General features: G+C 37.2%; 2 protein-coding genes across 2 annotated transcripts; one reads left to right on the top strand and one right to left on the bottom strand.

The window, feature by feature from the left end:
• Nucleotides 1-538: 538 nt before the first annotated feature.
• On the top strand, nucleotides 539-3587 carry LOC113055910 (serine-rich adhesin for platelets-like). The gene is made up of 3 exons (XM_026222291.1): nucleotides 539-629; nucleotides 704-756; nucleotides 871-3587. The coding sequence occupies exons 1-3, from the start codon at nucleotides 610-612 to the stop codon at nucleotides 3474-3476; spliced, it is 2679 nt and encodes an 892-aa protein (XP_026078076.1). The 5' UTR covers nucleotides 539-609; the 3' UTR covers nucleotides 3477-3587.
• A 3631-nt stretch (nucleotides 3588-7218) lies between these two features.
• LOC113055909 (glutaredoxin 3) lies at nucleotides 7219-18735 on the bottom strand. Its single transcript, XM_026222290.1, has 11 exons — nucleotides 18625-18735; nucleotides 17664-17772; nucleotides 15890-15964; nucleotides 14352-14553; nucleotides 11266-11438; nucleotides 10746-10807; nucleotides 10611-10668; nucleotides 8888-8940; nucleotides 8693-8732; nucleotides 8414-8506; nucleotides 7219-7684 (listed from the first exon to the last, which is right to left on the bottom strand). Exons 1-11 carry the CDS (start codon nucleotides 18699-18701, stop codon nucleotides 7634-7636), a joined length of 993 nt encoding a protein of 330 aa, XP_026078075.1. The 5' UTR covers nucleotides 18702-18735; the 3' UTR covers nucleotides 7219-7633.
• Between the last annotated feature and the right edge of the window lie 210 nt (nucleotides 18736-18945).

Below are 18945 nucleotides of genomic sequence, written 5' to 3'. Positions count from 1 at the left end.
CTGACTGTGCATATTAAGTAGTGGATAATAATATACAATCATGGTCAATCATCGCAAAATACACCCCAACTGGGTCATCAGGTCTGATATCATCCTGAATACATTTATTTAGCAAAAATGACAGGTTTACTGTACAACATGAAATACACAGCTACTTATCTAAATATACAAATAATAGATATGATTATTCAAGTTTTCCGAGTGTATTTTTACTACAAGAAAGTGATTAGTGAGAATAGCAGTAAATTAGTATATATATATATACAAACACACACACACACACACACACACACACACACACACATTTTCAGGTAGCCACATAAGTATGCTCTGTGGTGCAGTCCTTATGAGGTGTGTAATGGTTGCGAATGGATGAGACGGGATTGTATATAATTAGTCATTGGCAAAGTCATCAGATATCCAGCTAAGTGTTCACAGGTGAACAGTATTTATGTAATTAGACGAGTAAGCTGATCGAACTAACAGGCTTATAAAATACAGATGCCTGCCTAGATTTGTAGTTGTTTTGGTTGTAGCAGTTTTCTTTTGGAATTGTAGATTCATATCTCCACAAACCAGTTTTGTTTTCTATTTGTTTCTTTTTCTGCTATGGATATGGAGTGGAAGCGGTATGTATACATTTTAAGTTGCATTGTTATCAGTTACATGTACTATGTGAATGTTTACTTTTCTTTCTCCCTAGGGTCCACTTACTGATTTTCTTGAGCTTCTTGAAACCTGCTTTTGGATATGAAGGTGAGTGTTGTGTTAATGAAGAACTTGGCCTTCTATTAAACTAACTACAACACCAACAGTTGTAGCTTTACTAATTCCCAACTAATGTAACTAATTCATGGATCTGTTCTCTAGGTTGGGTTTCACAGAGTGTTCAGCCTCAGAGCTGGTCCGTCGTCCACAAGCTCTCCTATCCTAGGAATGGCCAGTCTTCTGTGTTGGAGGCTCCAGTGACTGGAAGCATTCCTGTTGAAGAAGTGGCCTCTAATATGCTTGTTGGGAAGAACCCAGATGCCAGCAAGTCTCCACTTTCCCCTTCACAATATGTAAAAAGAGGCTTTTCCAGCAGTTATGGATCGACGTCTCATACCCAAAGTGCACCAAATGTCTTGGACAAAATTTCATCACCGCTACAACTCCAGGGTTCCTCCAGTCCAAATGCACAGAAGATATTTAACAAGGCTGCTAGTGGAGAAGGTTCCTATAGTCCGTCTGCTCTATCTTCAAAATATGGCTCTGGACTGCAAAGCGTTTCTGCTCCCCTCTCTTCCACACCAGTACGAGGTGAGATTTTCAGTGGCTCATCCAGCCGGTCAAATCTATTTTTCTCCCCTCTTGATGCTTCCGGTCCACTCCCCGGTGATCAAAGCTCTTCAAACCCGTCTACAAGCTCTCAGGGCAGCTCTGGCCTTAAGTTGGGAGGAACCTCTAGTCGGCTTTCTACACCGAGTAGCTCTTCCACAGGGTCCTCAAGCAGTTATCGCCATCTCTCTACTTCTGCTTCTACTTATCAGGGCAGCTCTGAGCCACAACTGGCAGGAGGTTCCAGCCAACATGTTTCTGCAAGTGGTTTGCTAATCCACTCTCCAAGTACTGAAAGTCAGAATACCCCTGGGTCCTTTTATGCCAAGCCTGCTGCCTCACCCATAGGTTTTCACCAGCTTACCACTGGTCCGAGTTCTTATGGCCAGTATACACCAAGCTCCGTGAGCAGAGTTGGCACTCAGCTGGCAGCTTCCCATTATGTCCCTAGACAGGATGGTAGCTCTGCTTCGTCTGTCCAGCCTCAAGGTACCACTAGCCAGCATGCTCCAGCTTTTTACTTTGGTGCAAAACTGCCTGTGTCCAGTCAGTACTCTAAAGTAACTCCAAGTGGTTATCCGTCTCCAAGCCAGTCATCTCAGAAGTGGCAGCCTTCAACCTCTAGGACCCAAGGATTTCAGACCGTATCAGGAACTGGTACATCATGGGGCACCTCTTGGCCTAATAATGGGTTCTCTTCACGGTCTTCAACAGGAGGTTCTGTGCAGTCTCAACCTGCCTCTAGCCAGAAAGCCCTGGCTTCTTTGGATGCAAGAGTGCCAGAGTACAGTCAAACTGCCTCAAGTGCATCCTCCGCTCCAAGTCCGACATCCCAGTTGGATCCTTTCACTTCTAGATGGTCCCAAGGTTTTCAAACCTCTGGAGCTGTAGCATTTCAGAGCAGCTCTCCCTCTCAAGGTTTGTCTACTAGTAAGTCCTTTACCCTTACCTCAGCAGCAAGTCCCAGCCAATTTGCCTCCAAACAGGAAGGACGTGGTAGATATAGTGGCTTATCAATCCAGTCTCCAAGTACCTCAAGTCTGCATAGTCCTGGGTCATCTGAATATGCCAAGCTTGCTACCTCAACCCCAAGTGTAAGTCTGATGACCAGTGGAGAAGGCTCTTACAGCCAGTATACATCCAGCTCCTGGAGCAGAGCTGGCACTCAGCTGGCAGGCTCTAGTCACCATGCCCCAGTCCAGACAGGAAGCCTGTTTACTGGCGGCTCCTCTCTCCAGAAGCAAGGTACCTCTCTATATGCACCACCTCATTTGGATGTTAAAATGCCTATGTACAGTCAGGTTCCAAGTGTACCATCACGCTCTCTGAGCCAACCAATTCAATGGCAGCCTTCCTCTAGTTTGTCAAAAGCTTTTCAGACCTCTGGTACAGTGGCCTCTCAGAGTAGCTCTCGATCTCAAGGCCCCAAGGCTCCCACTATGTTCTCTACCTCTGCAAGAAGTTCTGACCAATTTGCCTCCCCACAAGAAGGAAGTGGAAGCTATAGTGGCTTGTCTCAAAGTGCCTTAACTCTGACTAGCCCTGAGTCCCCTACATATATCAGGCGTGGTTCCTCCGTGTTTGATGTTTCTAGGAAATCTTCCAGTGGTTTCAGCACCCACAGCATGTATACATCAAGCTCCCAGAGCAGGGATGGCACTCAGCTGGCAGACCCTATTCCTTCTGTGCCTGTGCAGTCCGTAAGCACCTCTACTGATGGATCATCTCTGCAGCTGCCAGGTACCTCTAGCCAGTATGCCCCTTTGCCCTCGAGTGCGAAAGTGCATGTGTACAGTAACCGTGCTCCAAGTGGAACCTCATCTAAGAGCCAACCATCTCAATGGCAGACTTCAGCTAGGTGGCCACAAGGTTTTCAGACCTCTGGGGCATTCCCATTACAGAGTGGCTCTTCGTCTCAAAGCTTAAAGGCTCCCAGTAGGTTCTCCACTCAGGCTTCACCTGGATCCTCCTTGACTGGCTCAGAGGCATCTAAAAAATGGCAGCCCTCCGCTTCTCCTTGGAGCAAACGGTTTCAGGCCTCTGGCACCGCTGAATCTCAGAGCAGCCCAACATCAGTTATCTCCAGTAGCTATGGTTATGATCAGAAAGTTTCGGGCTATTCCAAATCTTCCCAGAGCTCCCCTCGTATAGGATGGTAGTCCTCTGTCAAGGGCTAAGGAACTGCCATGTACACTTGTACTGTGGAATGGCAATGCTAAATGGTATAAAGCTGCATTCAAACTTTGATGCAATAAATTGTTTCATATAAATTCTCCTTTTTGAACTTTCTGAATTTTACATGCCAATTTTCCTGCTGTAGGTGTAGCTATAATCAGGCTACATGCCTCATCTACAGGTCTTCGTTCCCTGGGCACTTATGTAATGGCTGGTTTTCTGTATCTCAATGGTTGCTTGACATCCTAGATAACTTGTTTATTCAGTGGTCCGCTGCATAATTAAAAGGTCACGGGTCAGTGTTAGAATTCCAAATATGCTAAAACCATATGATATACTGACCCCTGAGATTATTAATAGGTCAAAGGTGAGTAATGTGGGTGGTCTGAGATCAATGGGGTCAAAACCCTTAAGGCAAAATATCAGATCACCATCAATAATAAAAAAAAAAAAAAAAAAATGAAAGGAACCCCAGCATAGTGACTACTAACATGTTTTGCATCATAGCATTTTCCTGTCATGTATTTAGCTCCACTGACCGTCTAGGATAGTAGAACCATTATCCAAATAGTAGGCATGGTTTTTACTTTGGCAAGGTCATGGTCACCAGTCTCCGATTCAGACAGACTGTCTATTCACTAACCTAATAACTGAATTTGCCAAGGTTAGTTGCAAAATATATTTTGGGTTTTATTTAAGGAACTCAAAGACCGAAGAAAGACAGGTACTCAGATTTAAAAATTCTGCTTAGTTTTTGAATCATGGTTGTGAACTAATCTGTATTCATTTCTTTAGGATGCAGACCAACACATCTACAGTATTTCAGCTAAACCCCTCAATGACACACAAAAAAAGTGTTTGTTTTTCCAGATTACAAAATCATGGGAAATTTTGAACCCATACCTTTCTCCAGAATGATTGACCTCACCTGTCTACTTCAACAGTTGCTGAGCAGAATAAGCTTCATCTGGGACAATTTATGTTGTATCTCTTGCTGTTTTGCTTTCTCTCTCTCTCTCCAAACTTTGACAATTTTTGTGACCACCTGTAGAAATATCACTGTTCGAACACTCAGCAGCAGAAATCACAGGGGCAGACCAGATCAATATTTCCATTTTCTTCCTGTTAAAGAAGGCACTGAAATGCATTTTTATCTCCTCACTGGAGATGCTTGCTCCCCTTTCATTGTCTCAAATAACGGCAACAAATTCCACTCAAGGTGTACCATCTCATTTTGATTGGATTACCTTGAAGCAATACGATTCAGTGTTTAGTTGCATGACTGCGGAGACTAGAGGCTGGCAGCCCCTGGGCTTGACAGAGCAGAGTTGAGTGACTAGATTGCAGTCGGGTGATTAACTTATAGATATGGATCAATGTCGTGAAGCATGTAATGAGCTCCACAAACCCATCCACAGTGCAGTGACTTTAGAGGAAGTAAAGATATGACCAACGTTGGATACAGGCCTTTCACGACTGTAATGATACCCGACTCCATGAAAATCCTTTCATGTATTAGCGACAGCACTGAGGTGAGAGGAAACTATGAGTTTTGTTCCACAATTTGAAGTATAATTTAGTGCAATGAGAGACGTCTTTGGAGGTCTAGATTGTGGTGTGAATGTGTATGTATGTGTCCATGGTTTATTATATTCATGTGGAAAATGACACAACCCAACATCATTTCTCAAAATGAAGCTAATCTGCTCTGGAAATTATGGTTTTCTTTACTGTGAGTGTTCAGAGGACAATTTATATTACCTGTAATTTTTATCATAAAAGACATTGCTTGGTTTTGGTGAAATAATATCACATGCAAAAGTCCAAAAACAGCTAATAAAATGCAAATTACTGAGTGATGTTTACAATATAACAATCACCTATAACATACTAAACCTTTATGGAGTACAGTTATAGCCCATATTTTCAGAGGCCTTGTTCCAGAAGAACTTCTCCCATTTAGCAAGAGAAACTTTTTTTCTATTTTGCATATCTTATTCTGCTTCATATCAAGGATACTAATACCATGAGGCACTGCCAATGACTGTACAATATAAAAATAACTTATAATATTTATAATTACAATATAAACTTGCAAATTGCTTTAAGGATTTTTAACTGAGCTTATATGCTATCATATGACCTACATGCATTGTCTATTCTGAAGGTTTAAGAAAATATCTGCATATGCATAAGTCACAGTACACATAAGAAACTTTTTTTTTTTTTTTTTAACAGTGCCATATTCTGAAGGTTTAAGAAAATATCTGCATATGCATAAGTCACAGTACACATAAGAAACTTTTTTTTTTTTTAACAGTGCCATTGTAGATAAACACTATGCAGGGGTGTCCTAATTTACTTCTCAATATTAAGGGTCTGACTTTACTGACTTCAGTGATACACCTGGAAACCTACTACTGTTTTTAATACTGATGCTAAAATAAAGTGAACCATCACAATCTTTTAGGCAGTGTTATGAAACTCTGTGTACCTGTGGTGCTTATGCATGATGACTACAAACACGGGGTGGCCAAACGTTTCAGTTAACGCATCAGTAAATATGAGTTTACTATTGTGGAGAAATGTGTTTAAAAGTTTTTCTCAACACAACAATCAGGTTCTCATGGGAACGCTTCAGTTATGTGTGTGTGTGAGTGTGTGAGAGTAACATAATTGCCACTCTACGCTCTCGACTCAAAGCCAGATGAGGTGTGGGTTGACTGCTGATTAATATATATGGATCTTTAATCACAATAAGACAGTTCTTCCTGTCCCCAAAAGTTTGGCAGAGTCACTCTGTCTGAAAAGCTCAAGAATCACATTAATTAAAACCAGTGGACGTGATCGTGAATGATACATCCATCATTGACACACTCATTAAAGAGGTCACATATCCAGGATAAAAACTCAAAGACAGCAAAAATTGGCCTTATCTAACAACCTGTAATTAAAAGCAGATGGATGGGCTCATTAATGAGGGCACAGATTCACACAGGTTGGTTTTACATGCCAAATCATTGGCTCTGACAGGACTTGCATTAAAGCCAAGTTTACATGACAAACATCTGATCTGACATACCGGTAAATATTTTAACCTGTTAATTGTCATTTACGTTTTTGAAGATAGACTTGAATGTGCATGATACAAACCTAAATTTTTATAATTCATGACTGAAAACATTTTGTAACATGATTTTGATGTGCCATTTACATGGTAATGCAATGTCTGATTTTAAAATGGGTTTTAAAGGATGAATTTTGAGATTTTATGTTTTCAAGTGATATATAACTTCTGATGATTTCTAATATGTGATAGAGAAAAAGGCAACGAGGAAGTCTTATTTTTAAACAAAGGTCAAAGCTCCTTTTGTAATGTAGATTTTTGAGGGTGCACTCTTGTCATAAATTGATCTATTACTTTTCCTACATAATTTTTAACAAAAAATATTGGTAAAATATATATTTGGGAGTCTTAGACCTTTCCAACGATATATAGTTTGTCAAGATTAGATTTGATTAGATTTGGTTGAAATATAGTATAGTCAACGTAGGCGTCCCGCATACGGGATGGGGTGACAGTTAAATATAAAGGAAAATGCACACTGATGCATCACAGAAAACATTAAAGCATCACCTACCCAACTAACATCTAATCATTTTGTTAAAACAGTAAATTACTAGCAGTTTAATAAGAAAATACCCATACAAATACATGCATAAGTCTTATATTTTGCCCAATACTATTTTTATTGAAATTGGTTTTAATGGGATGGACATTCTCATTTTAAACTATTTGATTTGGCAAAAATGTGGTCACAGCAGACATATTTAAGACACATCAATCCCTGGTGTACATTTTAAATCTTGGCTGTCCACTTTTAATCAGATTACCAGAGACAGATGTAAATACCAGGTATGAATAAGATCTAAAACATGTCAGTGCAACAAAAACAGATTAGAACACAATAAGCTTCATTGGATTTACATGATAGGATCAACATTGACTTTGGAAATGAGTAATTTCCTAATAAAATGTGATTTCCTAAAAAAAACTCGGATGGAATAAGTATAACGTGAGTCCTCCATTCCTGAGGTTAGCGGTGCAGTTTGCAGGCATGTTCTTCAGTGCTGGAGTGGTTTAGTTTTCTCCTTTCAACACCGATACCAGCTCACCATTCTCTTTCAGCTCCTGTTTAACAATATACACATTTCCCATCAGTTATGAAACACCATTCAACACTAACTTCTTCATGCTATATTTTGTTTTATACTTCTTTAAAATAAATAACAATTGGCTGGATAACTAATGCAATGACCTTAATATTTAGGTTCAGAGATGGTCCTGTCAGTTAGTTACAGAGCTTCATCTACCCTCTGCTGGAGAAAAACGACTACTGCAGGACACAGTATATCTCTACAGGCAGATGAGATAACTCTTACACTACCATTCAAAAGTCTGGGGTCTTATTAATAACTCCACCCAACAAGGATGCATGAATCAAAGGAATACATACACACAAATATATAAATATATATATATATATATATATATATATATATATATATATATATATATATATATATATATATATATATATATATACATATATACACATACACACACACACACACACAGGAAAATATTTTATTTACAATTTAATTAATATTTCACAATATTTATTTTTGATCAAATAAATGCAACCTTGGGGAGTTTCTTAAAAAAAAAAAAAAACATTAAAACATATTATTGACCATAGGTAATATATTTTGCACTTCAAACCTGTATACTAAGGAATAAAAAATAAAAAATACAAATAAAATTGTAGCATTCTATATGGAATTAATACCTGAAATCTAGCATTATTTACATTAATTACAGCTGAAACATTACATTTGCAGTGCTATTTATGCATTTCACCTTGATTATGTCCAGTCCTCCGATCAGTTCCCCTTTAACGTACAGCTGTGGGTATGTTGGCCAGTTGGAGTATGTCTTGAGTCCTTGTCTAACCTAAAAACATAACAAACAAACAATTTATTTAGGGACATTTACATAACTGTTTAACAGTTCATTATTCAGTTCTCAGTATGTAAGAAGCTCACTAAGATTTGTAACACAGTTGTTCTTGAAGCGTCTATGGCGAGAAAACATTTACTAAAAATGGAAAGACAAACTTAAAACTGAAGGAACTCTCACCTCTTCATCTTCTAATATGTCAAACGTACTGTATTCAACTCTGAAATGTAAAAAAAAAAAAAAAAAAAAAAAAAAAAACATTTGTTACTATATTAACATACATTTAGTCTTTCAGTAATTCATAATTCGTGTTAAGAACATTATCCAAAAAGAGCGTCTGTCTTAATTAGATAACGCTGTAATAGATTCTCTCACCCCGTGCTGTTCATTATTTCCAGTATCTGACGGCTGAATCCACATTTGGCAGCCTGAGTATTCACAAAGACACGAGTTAGGAGGGTGAAAACGCTAGAACATCATGAGAGGCTGGAGTAAAGCGAAACCCTGCGCTTGAAAGCCAATCAGAGGAAGCACGTTTTCAACTCCACCAAAACACATGCAGACTACTGGAGAAGCTCAAACCAGCACAGAACCAAACTTACAACTACAACCACCTACAAAGGACATTCTGAAGTGTGTCTCAATAACTAGGGGAGAAAGAGGAGGTAATAGAACAAGAGAGACGGAGAGAGAGAAACCAGTCAGACCAGAGAAAAGAGAGGTCTCATGAGGAAAGACTTTAAACTACTGCAAAGAATGTTTTTCATGTGTGAGTGTTAAAGATCAATAGAGTTATGAGGAGGGAGGTGAGGGGTCTTTCTCCTCCATTAAAGAAAGAGAACGCAGCTCTATCAGTGCCAGAGCCGCCTGACAATGATTTCCAGCACTGCTTCATCCCTGTGCATGTTTTTTTTTTTTTTTTTTATTGTAAAGTAAAAGTTCACCCCAAAAACAGATCTTTTGGTAATTATTTACTCACCTTTATGTCATTTTCAAACCCACCTCATGACTTTTTTTCTTCTTCATTAGAACATAAAGGAAGACATTTTGCAGACTGTTTTCAAAGCATGCTCTAAAATAATTATATACAAAGTATTTTATATTTAATAAAATAATTTATCAATTTATCCATCTACTATGGAATACAATAAAATTATTACATTTTCTCTTGAGTGGAACACAAAGGAAGACATTCAGCAGAATGTTCACATTATTACTTTAGAACATTCTTATTTTTTTTATTACTCTAATAATAATAATAATAATAATAATAATAATAATAATAATAATAACAGTGGTGGTATTGTTAACTAAAACTTATAAAACATCTTTGTTAACTTAAGTTGAAATAAAATATAAATATCAGATTAACTTATTTTGCCTTGGCAACTAGGTGAAGGACTAGAAACACTAACTACAATAAAACTAAAATTAAAGTAAAATTAAAACTAATATTTTGACAAAACCCAGAAAAAAAGAAAAAAAAAAAACATACAATTACTAAATTAAACTAATATTAAATTGAAAACTATATATATATATATATATATAAATCTAAAAGAACAAACTGAAATAACACTACATAATAATTACAATAATAATAGTAGTAATTTATTTGATATTGCATAGCGTTGTATAAATATTAATTTCTTCAACCTATACTGTTAACTTTGAATGACATTCAATGTAGAAAGATGCTTTTTGGCAACTTAATGGTGTATCCGCTGGCCCAAGCTAATATACCCGCTACTTAAATAAACTTAAATTTAGATCCAGCTCCTTGAAATTTGGTCTGTTTTTTTTTTTTATATATATATATATATATATATATATATATATATATATATATTATATATTTTTTTTCTGTACTTGTGGAGCATGAGATACATGGTCACTATGAAGTTGTTGTAGGAAAAAGTGTACTTAATAAAAAAAGGAAATCATATTGGTATGAAATACCAAGAGCTTGAATAAATAAGTGTTTTCATTTTGGGGGGGCGATTTATCCCTTTAACAGCCCCTGCTTTCTCCTCACTCTTTTAAACTGGGTTTCATTAGAAAGAAAAGGGAGAAAAATAGCGCATTTAAGTCCACTCACCTCTTTATTTCCTTTCATGAAGAGCATGACGGGTGATTTATTGATTAGAGATTTCAGCCTGTCAGAAAAGAGTGTTTAAACAAGTCCAGTTGTACTGAAGGGGGTCTGTTTGAGCGAGTGTGTATCTGTCTTTACCTGCTTTCCAGTGAGACGGTCTTGGGGAAAGTATTCTCAAGTTCACCAGACTCGACCAGCTCCTGTGGAGGATATCAAATATCTCTGAATCCCGATCCCTTTCAACTTGACTCACACATGCACGCTCTCCTTTCATAACTAACAGCTCCCTGCTGAGACAGTTTACCTCTCTGGAAAGGTAAATGCAGTATATTAATGAGGAAGGGCCTCTTGGACTCCAGAGAGAAGAGAGAGGATGGATGCTGGCTGATCCAGCCCTCCTCTCTCAGCAGGAGTGCTCTGCTTGATTTAAGCAGTATGAGCTCGCTGGGAATGTAAAGCAACATAAAGCTAATAACAGAAAGCTGAGAACACACACTGCATCAAAAGTCCATTTAAGATAATACGCATGGGATAAAACGCTCAACCATCAAGCAATGAAGAAATCGGTGTTTGGAAAAATAGCCCATATTTCCATTGAACGCAATCAACAGCATTAAAGTTTCTCCTCGTATCTCATCGACAACGGGATTCCTCGTACCTTTACGATGTCCAGTCCTCCGATGAGCTCTCCGTTGACGTACACTTGCGGAAAAGTGGGCCAGTTGGAGTAGGTCTTGAGTCCCTGTCGGACCTCTTCATCTGAGAGGATGTCAAAACTGCTGTACTGTACACTGTGGTCCTTCAAAATCTGAACAATCTGACGACTAAAACCTGCAACAGGTTAAAAAGAGTATCATTACTGCAGTGTGCTTTTTACTAGCTTGCACTCATTTAAAGGCTTCGAAGAAACAAAAAGCAAACTTTTATATTTGAGATGTCACTACAATGACAACTAATGTTTTCATTTGTGATTTCAAAATTAAAATCAATTAATTGTATTATGAAACAATTATTAAGTTCACCCTTTAGTTTGCTTGTGAGCTTTTTACTAGCTTTCACTTAATTAAGCACTTTAAAGAAAGAAACTAAACATTTTATACAAGCAAATAAACCTATTCATATTTTAATGTCACCACAATGACAAAAGTTGTGATTTATCATTGCATTTTCTTGTTCAGAGTTAACTTTTTTTTTGGTTTGACTGTGTACATTTTACTTCCTCACACTTGTTTTAAAGTTTGGAGGAACTATCTATCTATCTATCTATCTATCTATCTATCTATCTATCTATCTATCTATCTATCTATCTATCTATCTGTGTGTGCAGTTAGTCAATTCGGTTTTTTTTTGTTTTTGTTTTTTTTGTCATGTTCCATTTTAATATCAATTAAGGTTTTATTATTTTTATGTTGGTATATTTATTATATGGTTTTAATCAATGTAATTAAAAAAAAATAGTTATTATAATTTTAGTAGCAAATCATGTTAAACTATTGTGATAGATGTTGCTGAAATTTAGATTTTTTTTTTTTTTTAATGGTTTTAGTTTAATAACTCCGTAATGGCAACAAAACATTTTTGTATGTTTTAGTCACACAGTGAGTGAAATATCCAGCAATCACAACTACCCTGCAATCTGCATAATAACCCTTTCGTCCATTTTAGATACTACGCAATATTGGGCAACACAAGCTACAACACAGTTGTAGAATACAGTTTTCTGATTTCTGAATTTTAAATACTTCTGTTCCTATGAGCCGACTACGAGTCAAAAATGAGAGAAGATAAAAAGAGAGAGAGGGATATTATATGGGAGGAGACAAAGAGAACAAGAAGCAAGAGAAGTGGCGCACAAGGAGGAGTGAGCGAGAGAAAGAAACAAGATCAGGAGAGAAGGATGTGCAAGGTGATGTGTAGAGTCTGTGTAGCCCCTGCAGTAAAACACCCATTTTCATCTTGTGTGGCTCATGAGGGAATTCATTATAAAACAGCTCCAGGCGCCTCACTTGTGCTTATGCATTTGCTGGTATATTAGCTCAACTCTATCAGAGCGGGCAAACAGGCGGGCAGCTGCTTTCTCTGGCTCCGGGCGAACTCCACCAGACATGCTGCATTGATTGCCGAGTTCTTTCCCCCTCTATGCCTGCACCTAGAAGGGCTGAAGACCGTTCACTTTGGCCGACTCTGCTCCAGGAAAGGGGCGATGTTACAGCATCGTTCCTCTTTTCAAGGACAACCCACTCTGAGCGAGAAAGGCTGAGAGATCTGAATTGATAGATGGACCCCTAACCTTTTAATTTGACATGCATAACTGCTTTAGAGTTAGCGTTAGCCGAACACTTGATCATTTGGCTCGACGTTTGCATTGGAACGAAAGAGCGTGTTTACATTTAGAACCCAATGCACGCTACCAACAGGCATGGCTCGCTCTCTGTGCATTATTTCTTGATTTGGGTATAAGCCAAGTGAATGAGAACATCAATAAGTTTCAGTATTATAATATCTCCGAGTCGGACCGACCCACTGACACCTAGCACGGCTTCAAATAACATCAACGGCGCCGAGCAACAGGTTCCGGGCTCAGAGACGAAGCGGCGTAAACTCGGAGGATCTTCTATTAATAAAGCAGAGCTGGAGGAGCTGGCAGCCGTTGAAAGCTCAACATCTTGTTTGAGATTAGAGTTCAATATCGTTTTTAGTTTGATCTCAGGATGGCAAACGCCAGCATTCCCCTAGACCTTCCTCCTTACACAGACAAAACGTCAAGCGCTAAACTGCGCCTCAGTCCATGACCAAATATGCACTTTGAACTATCAAAAAGTATTTTGTTAAAAATGGGTGAAATTAATACGAGGATGTTTTCCAACTCTACACCACACATCTTTGACATGAGGAAGAAAAAAGCATGCCAGAAAATCAGCAAATCAAACAGAAATAAGCAAGATCAAGCTAAAAGCCTAAAGTTAAACAAACTAAAGAATAAAACCTTATTAAGTGCTCAAGCTTTCACTGTGAGGATTTAATGAGTATAACTAACTTACAAAAGCAGAATATGTTCCTAATTTAGAGTGACTGCTTATCAACCAACGTTTGATTAACAAAAGTGGCTGTTCACACTTGTAGCAGCTTCAAAATCGACCAGCAGCCTCGTCAAGAGAATTTCAATTAATATGGATCCTTTCCACAGACTGTGAATGCAAGTCAATTTGGATAAAAAGCATTAATAAAATTGCATATTTTATATTGTTTATCTGCATGTCATGCAACCATTAAACAATACCAGAGAACCATTAGTATGCAAATGTAGTGTTAAACGGTTCAAAAAAGATTAACTTAATATCTCAGTTGATTCATTCAAGAACATATTTAAGTCTGGGAATCACTGCCATACACACAGCACAAAACACCCAAGAAGTCGTGAAAGCAGAGATGCAATATGACAAAAAAGTAACTGAATGCACATTGCACTGTGCTGCAGAATCTTTGTTGATTGCAACGGGAGCTATTCAGATCATCAAGTTAGAAACTCTGGGTCAAACCGAGCCAGGCTGTATTTTGGTGGAACTTGGAATATAGTGGTTCATCCATACTGACTGTCCATCGCTCTTAAGAAAGATGCAATGTACTTCTCTTTCCGTCCTGTTCATGCAACTTTGATTTGTGTCACTCCATCACCAATGGTTGCTCTAACGGTTGCTGACCCCGTGTTAATTTATGCGAGTGAGTATATACGCGTGTGTTTACCACAGCGAGGCTCCTGGGGCGATCCCTTCATGAAGAGCATGCAGGGTGCGGCGTTGATCAGCCTCTTCAGTCTCTCGTTGAGATCCTCTTTAGGGACGTCCCCCGCCCTGGCAGCCCCGCCCCCACCGGACCCCAGCCGCTGCACCTTATTGGTCAGCTCAGGGGCATGCGCACCATCCAACCTGTCAATCTTCTCACCGCCCTAAGGGTTGTCGGTAAACAAATAAATAAAAAACACTCAAGAGTGAGTAGTGATAGATTGAGAGGGAGGAAGAAAAAAAAAAAAAAAAACAGCATTAATTTTTTAGGATGCTTGCCAGTTTGTTTAGATTGTTTGCAGGGAGAGAGAGAGAAAACAGGCCGCAGGCTCTCCTGGTTCTTTGACATGTTACACCGAGAGAGGGAAAGTCTTGCCAAGCCGTGTGTTTGTTTAACCTCCCATTATTTCTCAGTTGCTTGATTCTAACACGAGGAGATTTTGCAGCTCACATTACTTGATCGTTAAACTCAAGCTTCCCAACAGGCTCTGTTTTTCTAACCCCGCCTCCCTCTGCTAAATAAACGCTAAACATTATCGCAGCACACCTAAAATAAATGCAAGCTGTGTGTACTGAAAAACACAACCTGGCCTAGATATGCTTTATGAAACACAAAGAACAAGGCATATTAGGTCTTAAATTCTTTTATTTAAATGTGTTAACTTTCTCTGCCTTTGAAACAACTTTTCTTCTAAAGTGAGAAAGGCTGTGTAGGCGAGGATAACTAATACTAGCCAATAATATCACAGCCTAACATTCACAATCCAGTCATATAGTAAGTCACTAATTTTACATACAAAATGGTTTCATTTGTAATTTAAATAAGTCACTTTGAATGTCTTGGGAAAGAAGCAATCCATTTATTGAATTGCTGTTCACAGTTTTACTTCGGTGACCTGGTCTATTTATGATTAAAACAAACTTGGATAAACAAATACAATTTTAATAGAATAATTCATGCAACTTTTTTGTAACACTTTAACATTCTGCAAGGAACCAGATTTAAACCTATGCTATAAAATATGAATAAATATATTCAATATATGCTGTTCTTTTGAACCTTCAAAGAACTCAAAGAATCCTAAAAAATAAGAAAAATTTAAGTTATGTTTTCCACAAAAAAAAAGTCCAATATTGAAGATCAAATCAGCATATCTGTATGATTTCTAAAGGATTAAGACAAAGAAGATCGGAGTAATGATGCAGCTTTGATCACATGAATAACTAACATTTTAAATATATATTTAAACAGAAAGTAGTTATTTTAAATTGTAAGTCTGCAGTCTGTTAAAAGGTTTAAATCATATATAATATAATGTTCCTATTTGTGGCAAAATTAACCTCCTACTCTCTAAAAACATCCCTTTATTTTATATATATATATATATATATATATATATATATATATATATATATATATATATATATATATATATATATATAAAAATCATAATTTTAGGTAAATGTGAGCACAGCTGGAGTCAAACGTGGAAGTTTTACCTTGAAGAAGAGGAAGGTGGGAACTGAAGTGATCTCATACTTTTCAGAAACCTCCGGGACTGCCTCTGCCTCCAGCTAAAAACAGAGAGAGAGAGAGAGAACTACTGTACTAATGATTCTTTATAATTCACATTAATAAAACATCACACGCATCAACATGTCAAATATAACACACGCACTGACAGTTTATATGGCTGTAAAAAAAAACACTTATGACAGAAAACACACACACACAAAACATTTCACATACAAATGAAAACTAATACAAATCTAAACTCCACTGCCACAGCTACAACATGTAAAACACACTTCATAATTAATTTGCTTCTGATGATGATAATTATTGAAATTACATTTCTGGACACATAAACCGAACTTAAAAATGAATTTCTTAAAAGAACTCAAATTAAAAGCAAAGATAAATTCTCCAATTCTGAATGTTTTCTAAGGAATTCCACATCATTTATTCCATATAGATTATAAAAGGGCAGTTTTGGCTTGAAGAACTCTTCTGCTCTGCTGACTGTGTGATGAAAGGCAGTATTAACCCTTAACAGAAGGACAAATTTCTCTCTGCTGGTTTAAGGCCATGAGGAAGGTAAAGTCATTCAGAGCCCGAGGCATTTCAATGTGCTCCACTGCGAGCCGGAGCAGAGGGAGGAGAGCAGCTGGATCTGTGTTACTGGAGCTACAGCCGTTTCACCATCAGTTAGAGCCCGGTGCACACAGGAACATTTGCAAGAATAATGGGCATTTTCAAACAGGTACCACACACATGCATTTGCAGATGGTCAAACAAAAAAAAAAGAGATTCACACCAAAACTCACACTATTGCTTGAGGCATATCTCAACTAGTTTAGATGTTGAAACAAACATAACCAAATTGACTGTGCCAGAGTGTTGTACACATTTATTTGGGATAAGAAAATGCATTTAATAAAAATAAAAATGAAATCATAAATTTTAAGTTCATATAAGAATGTATTACCAAATAACAGAAAAAAAATACATTTCTGGAAAAATAATAATTTAAACACAAAGTCACAATCTTTCTTCACTTTTTGTGAATCTATGAAATATTTCCCAGTAAAACGGTCTCAGAAATGGGAAAAACCATGGGATGGGTCTTGATTTTAACCGTCTATAATTGACTGGATCACTGAATTGGAAATCATTGATAAACAATGAAATATTCCATTTAAAAAAAATGACTTTAATAAAATTAATAAAAATTATATATCTTAAACCTTTTCAAATAAAAATATTAAATTAAAATTCAATGCAATTTTCAATTATAATCAATAATTTATTAAGTAATAGGTGTTCCCATAGACCTTAAATATTATTATCTGAGCATATTTTGTTTAAAATTAATTACTTCTGTTGCTTATATATATATATATATATATATATATATATATATATATATATATATATATATATATAATATTTTTTCATTATACTTTCATTGAAAGAGTTCTGTCATTTCCATTTATGCAAACTGGCCAGATAACAATGCATGAAAACATTCATAACACAGCTCTGCTGGTTTTAGCAGCTAGAGAGGTCATTTTCTGTCCACAGGTATGATTTGGGGGCGACTGGAGTCTGTGTGAAACTTGTCTGGAAATAAGCTTTCTTTTTAACCAATTCTGCTAATGATACAGAAACTACACATCACCACGGCTTTAACCACAATTTGCACAAATTAAGCATGAATGTTATTGTTGAAATGATTTCCAGAATGGCCGTGAGTGTCAGTGGTTCCCATACCTTCACAAACATGGTGTGTTTGTGCTCTTTGGCTAATTCTGCCATCACATCGTTCATCTGCGAACACTGCGGAGCCCATGCTGCATGGAAATGGACAACGGTGAGGGACCTGGACAGAGGACAGAGAAGGAATGATGTTGAGCTGGAAATACAGATTTAAAGCAAATCCATGTAGATCTGAATTACAATTTATTTAAATGTGAATCTAGACCAGGGGTCTACAAACTCGGTCCTGGAGAGCTGGTGTCCTGTAGAGTTTAGGTCCAACTCTAATCATACACACCTCCACCAGCTAATCAAGGTCTTACTAGTATACCTTACTTGAAGCTTCCAGGCAGATGTGTTCAGGTGTGTTAAAATCTGCAGGACCTAATTTGGAGAACCCTGCACAGAATCATTTAATTGTATATAATCTGTTTATAGTGCTCCTCAACAATGACACCAGATGAACAGGATCTAACGTTACCATTATTCAATGAAGAATCAAACTGACCCATGCTATTTCGGATTTAACATACAGGTTTGGACTGACATGAGGGACACAAGGATTCGTTTAGGGACATAGTAAACAAGGCTAACTCAGCCTAAAGAGGTCTGATTATGAGAAAAGACCATTAAGTTAGCCTAATATTCATAATAACAACAACATCAGCCTTTGAGTGCAAGCTCATGAATTTCCAAAGGCTTCTAAAAAACAAATAGACATATTACAGAGAGCTGAATATTAAAACAATCAATCCAAAATCATGTGATGTAGATCATATTAATCCATCGATAGATTTGCATCACATTTACTTAAGAGTTTAACGTTAACGTTACCCTATCTGAGCGGGCCATCGGTTATTTCATTCTCAACTCTATAAACGTTTCATTCCCGTGTATACATGTTAAATCAGTTACATATCTTTTCGATATTAAATAAATTTGAAAGATTTGAAAAAATGATTTATTTTTCACTTACTTGTTGTTATTTTTTAATAATTCCTCGAACTGTTTTAGGGATGTCGCGTCCGTGAGGTTCGCCATGCTGCCAGACATTACTAAGCGATCATCGAACCCTTCATCAGGACACTGTACTGAAGCAAGACATTACTAAACAATATACGATATCACTGAGATATCACTGAGAAATGTTTTGGAAAAATGTTGAGTTGAATATTAAGACGTTGGTTAAATATATAAACATTTGAATTGTATACGTACTATATTTTAAGTACGTAGAGGTGAAATGTACAGTTAAATAACTACTGTACTGTTTTTTTTTTATGCTTTTATTGAACTG

This window comes from Carassius auratus, chromosome 37 (genome assembly GCF_003368295.1).
Source record: "Carassius auratus strain Wakin chromosome 37, ASM336829v1, whole genome shotgun sequence".
Taxonomy (NCBI): Eukaryota; Metazoa; Chordata; class Actinopteri; order Cypriniformes; family Cyprinidae; genus Carassius; species Carassius auratus.
The sequence above is the reverse complement of the archived record's forward strand: the minus strand, read 5'-3'. Positions and strand labels throughout refer to the sequence as shown.

What these genes read in the sequence shown, in the direction of transcription:
- LOC113055910 (XM_026222291.1), top strand. Translation starts at nt 610, where the DNA reads ATGGATATGGAGTGGAAGCG. An exon ending in ATGGATATGGAGTGGAAGCG is followed by an intron (nt 630 to 703) that starts GTATGTATACAT and finishes CTTTCTCCCTAG; the next exon opens with GGTCCACTTACTGATTTTCT. An exon ending in ACCTGCTTTTGGATATGAAG is followed by an intron (nt 757 to 870) that starts GTGAGTGTTGTG and finishes TCTGTTCTCTAG; the next exon opens with GTTGGGTTTCACAGAGTGTT.
- LOC113055909 (XM_026222290.1), bottom strand. Translation starts at nt 18,701, where the DNA reads ATGTCTGGCAGCATGGCGAACCTCACGGACGCGACATCCCTAAAACAG. An exon ending in ACCGTCTCACTGGAAAGCAG is followed by an intron (nt 10,669 to 10,745) that starts GTAAAGACAGAT and finishes CTTTTCTGACAG; the next exon opens with GCTGAAATCTCTAATCAATA. An exon ending in ACATATTAGAAGATGAAGAG is followed by an intron (nt 8,507 to 8,692) that starts GTGAGAGTTCCT and finishes TTATGTTTTTAG; the next exon opens with GTTAGACAAGGACTCAAGAC.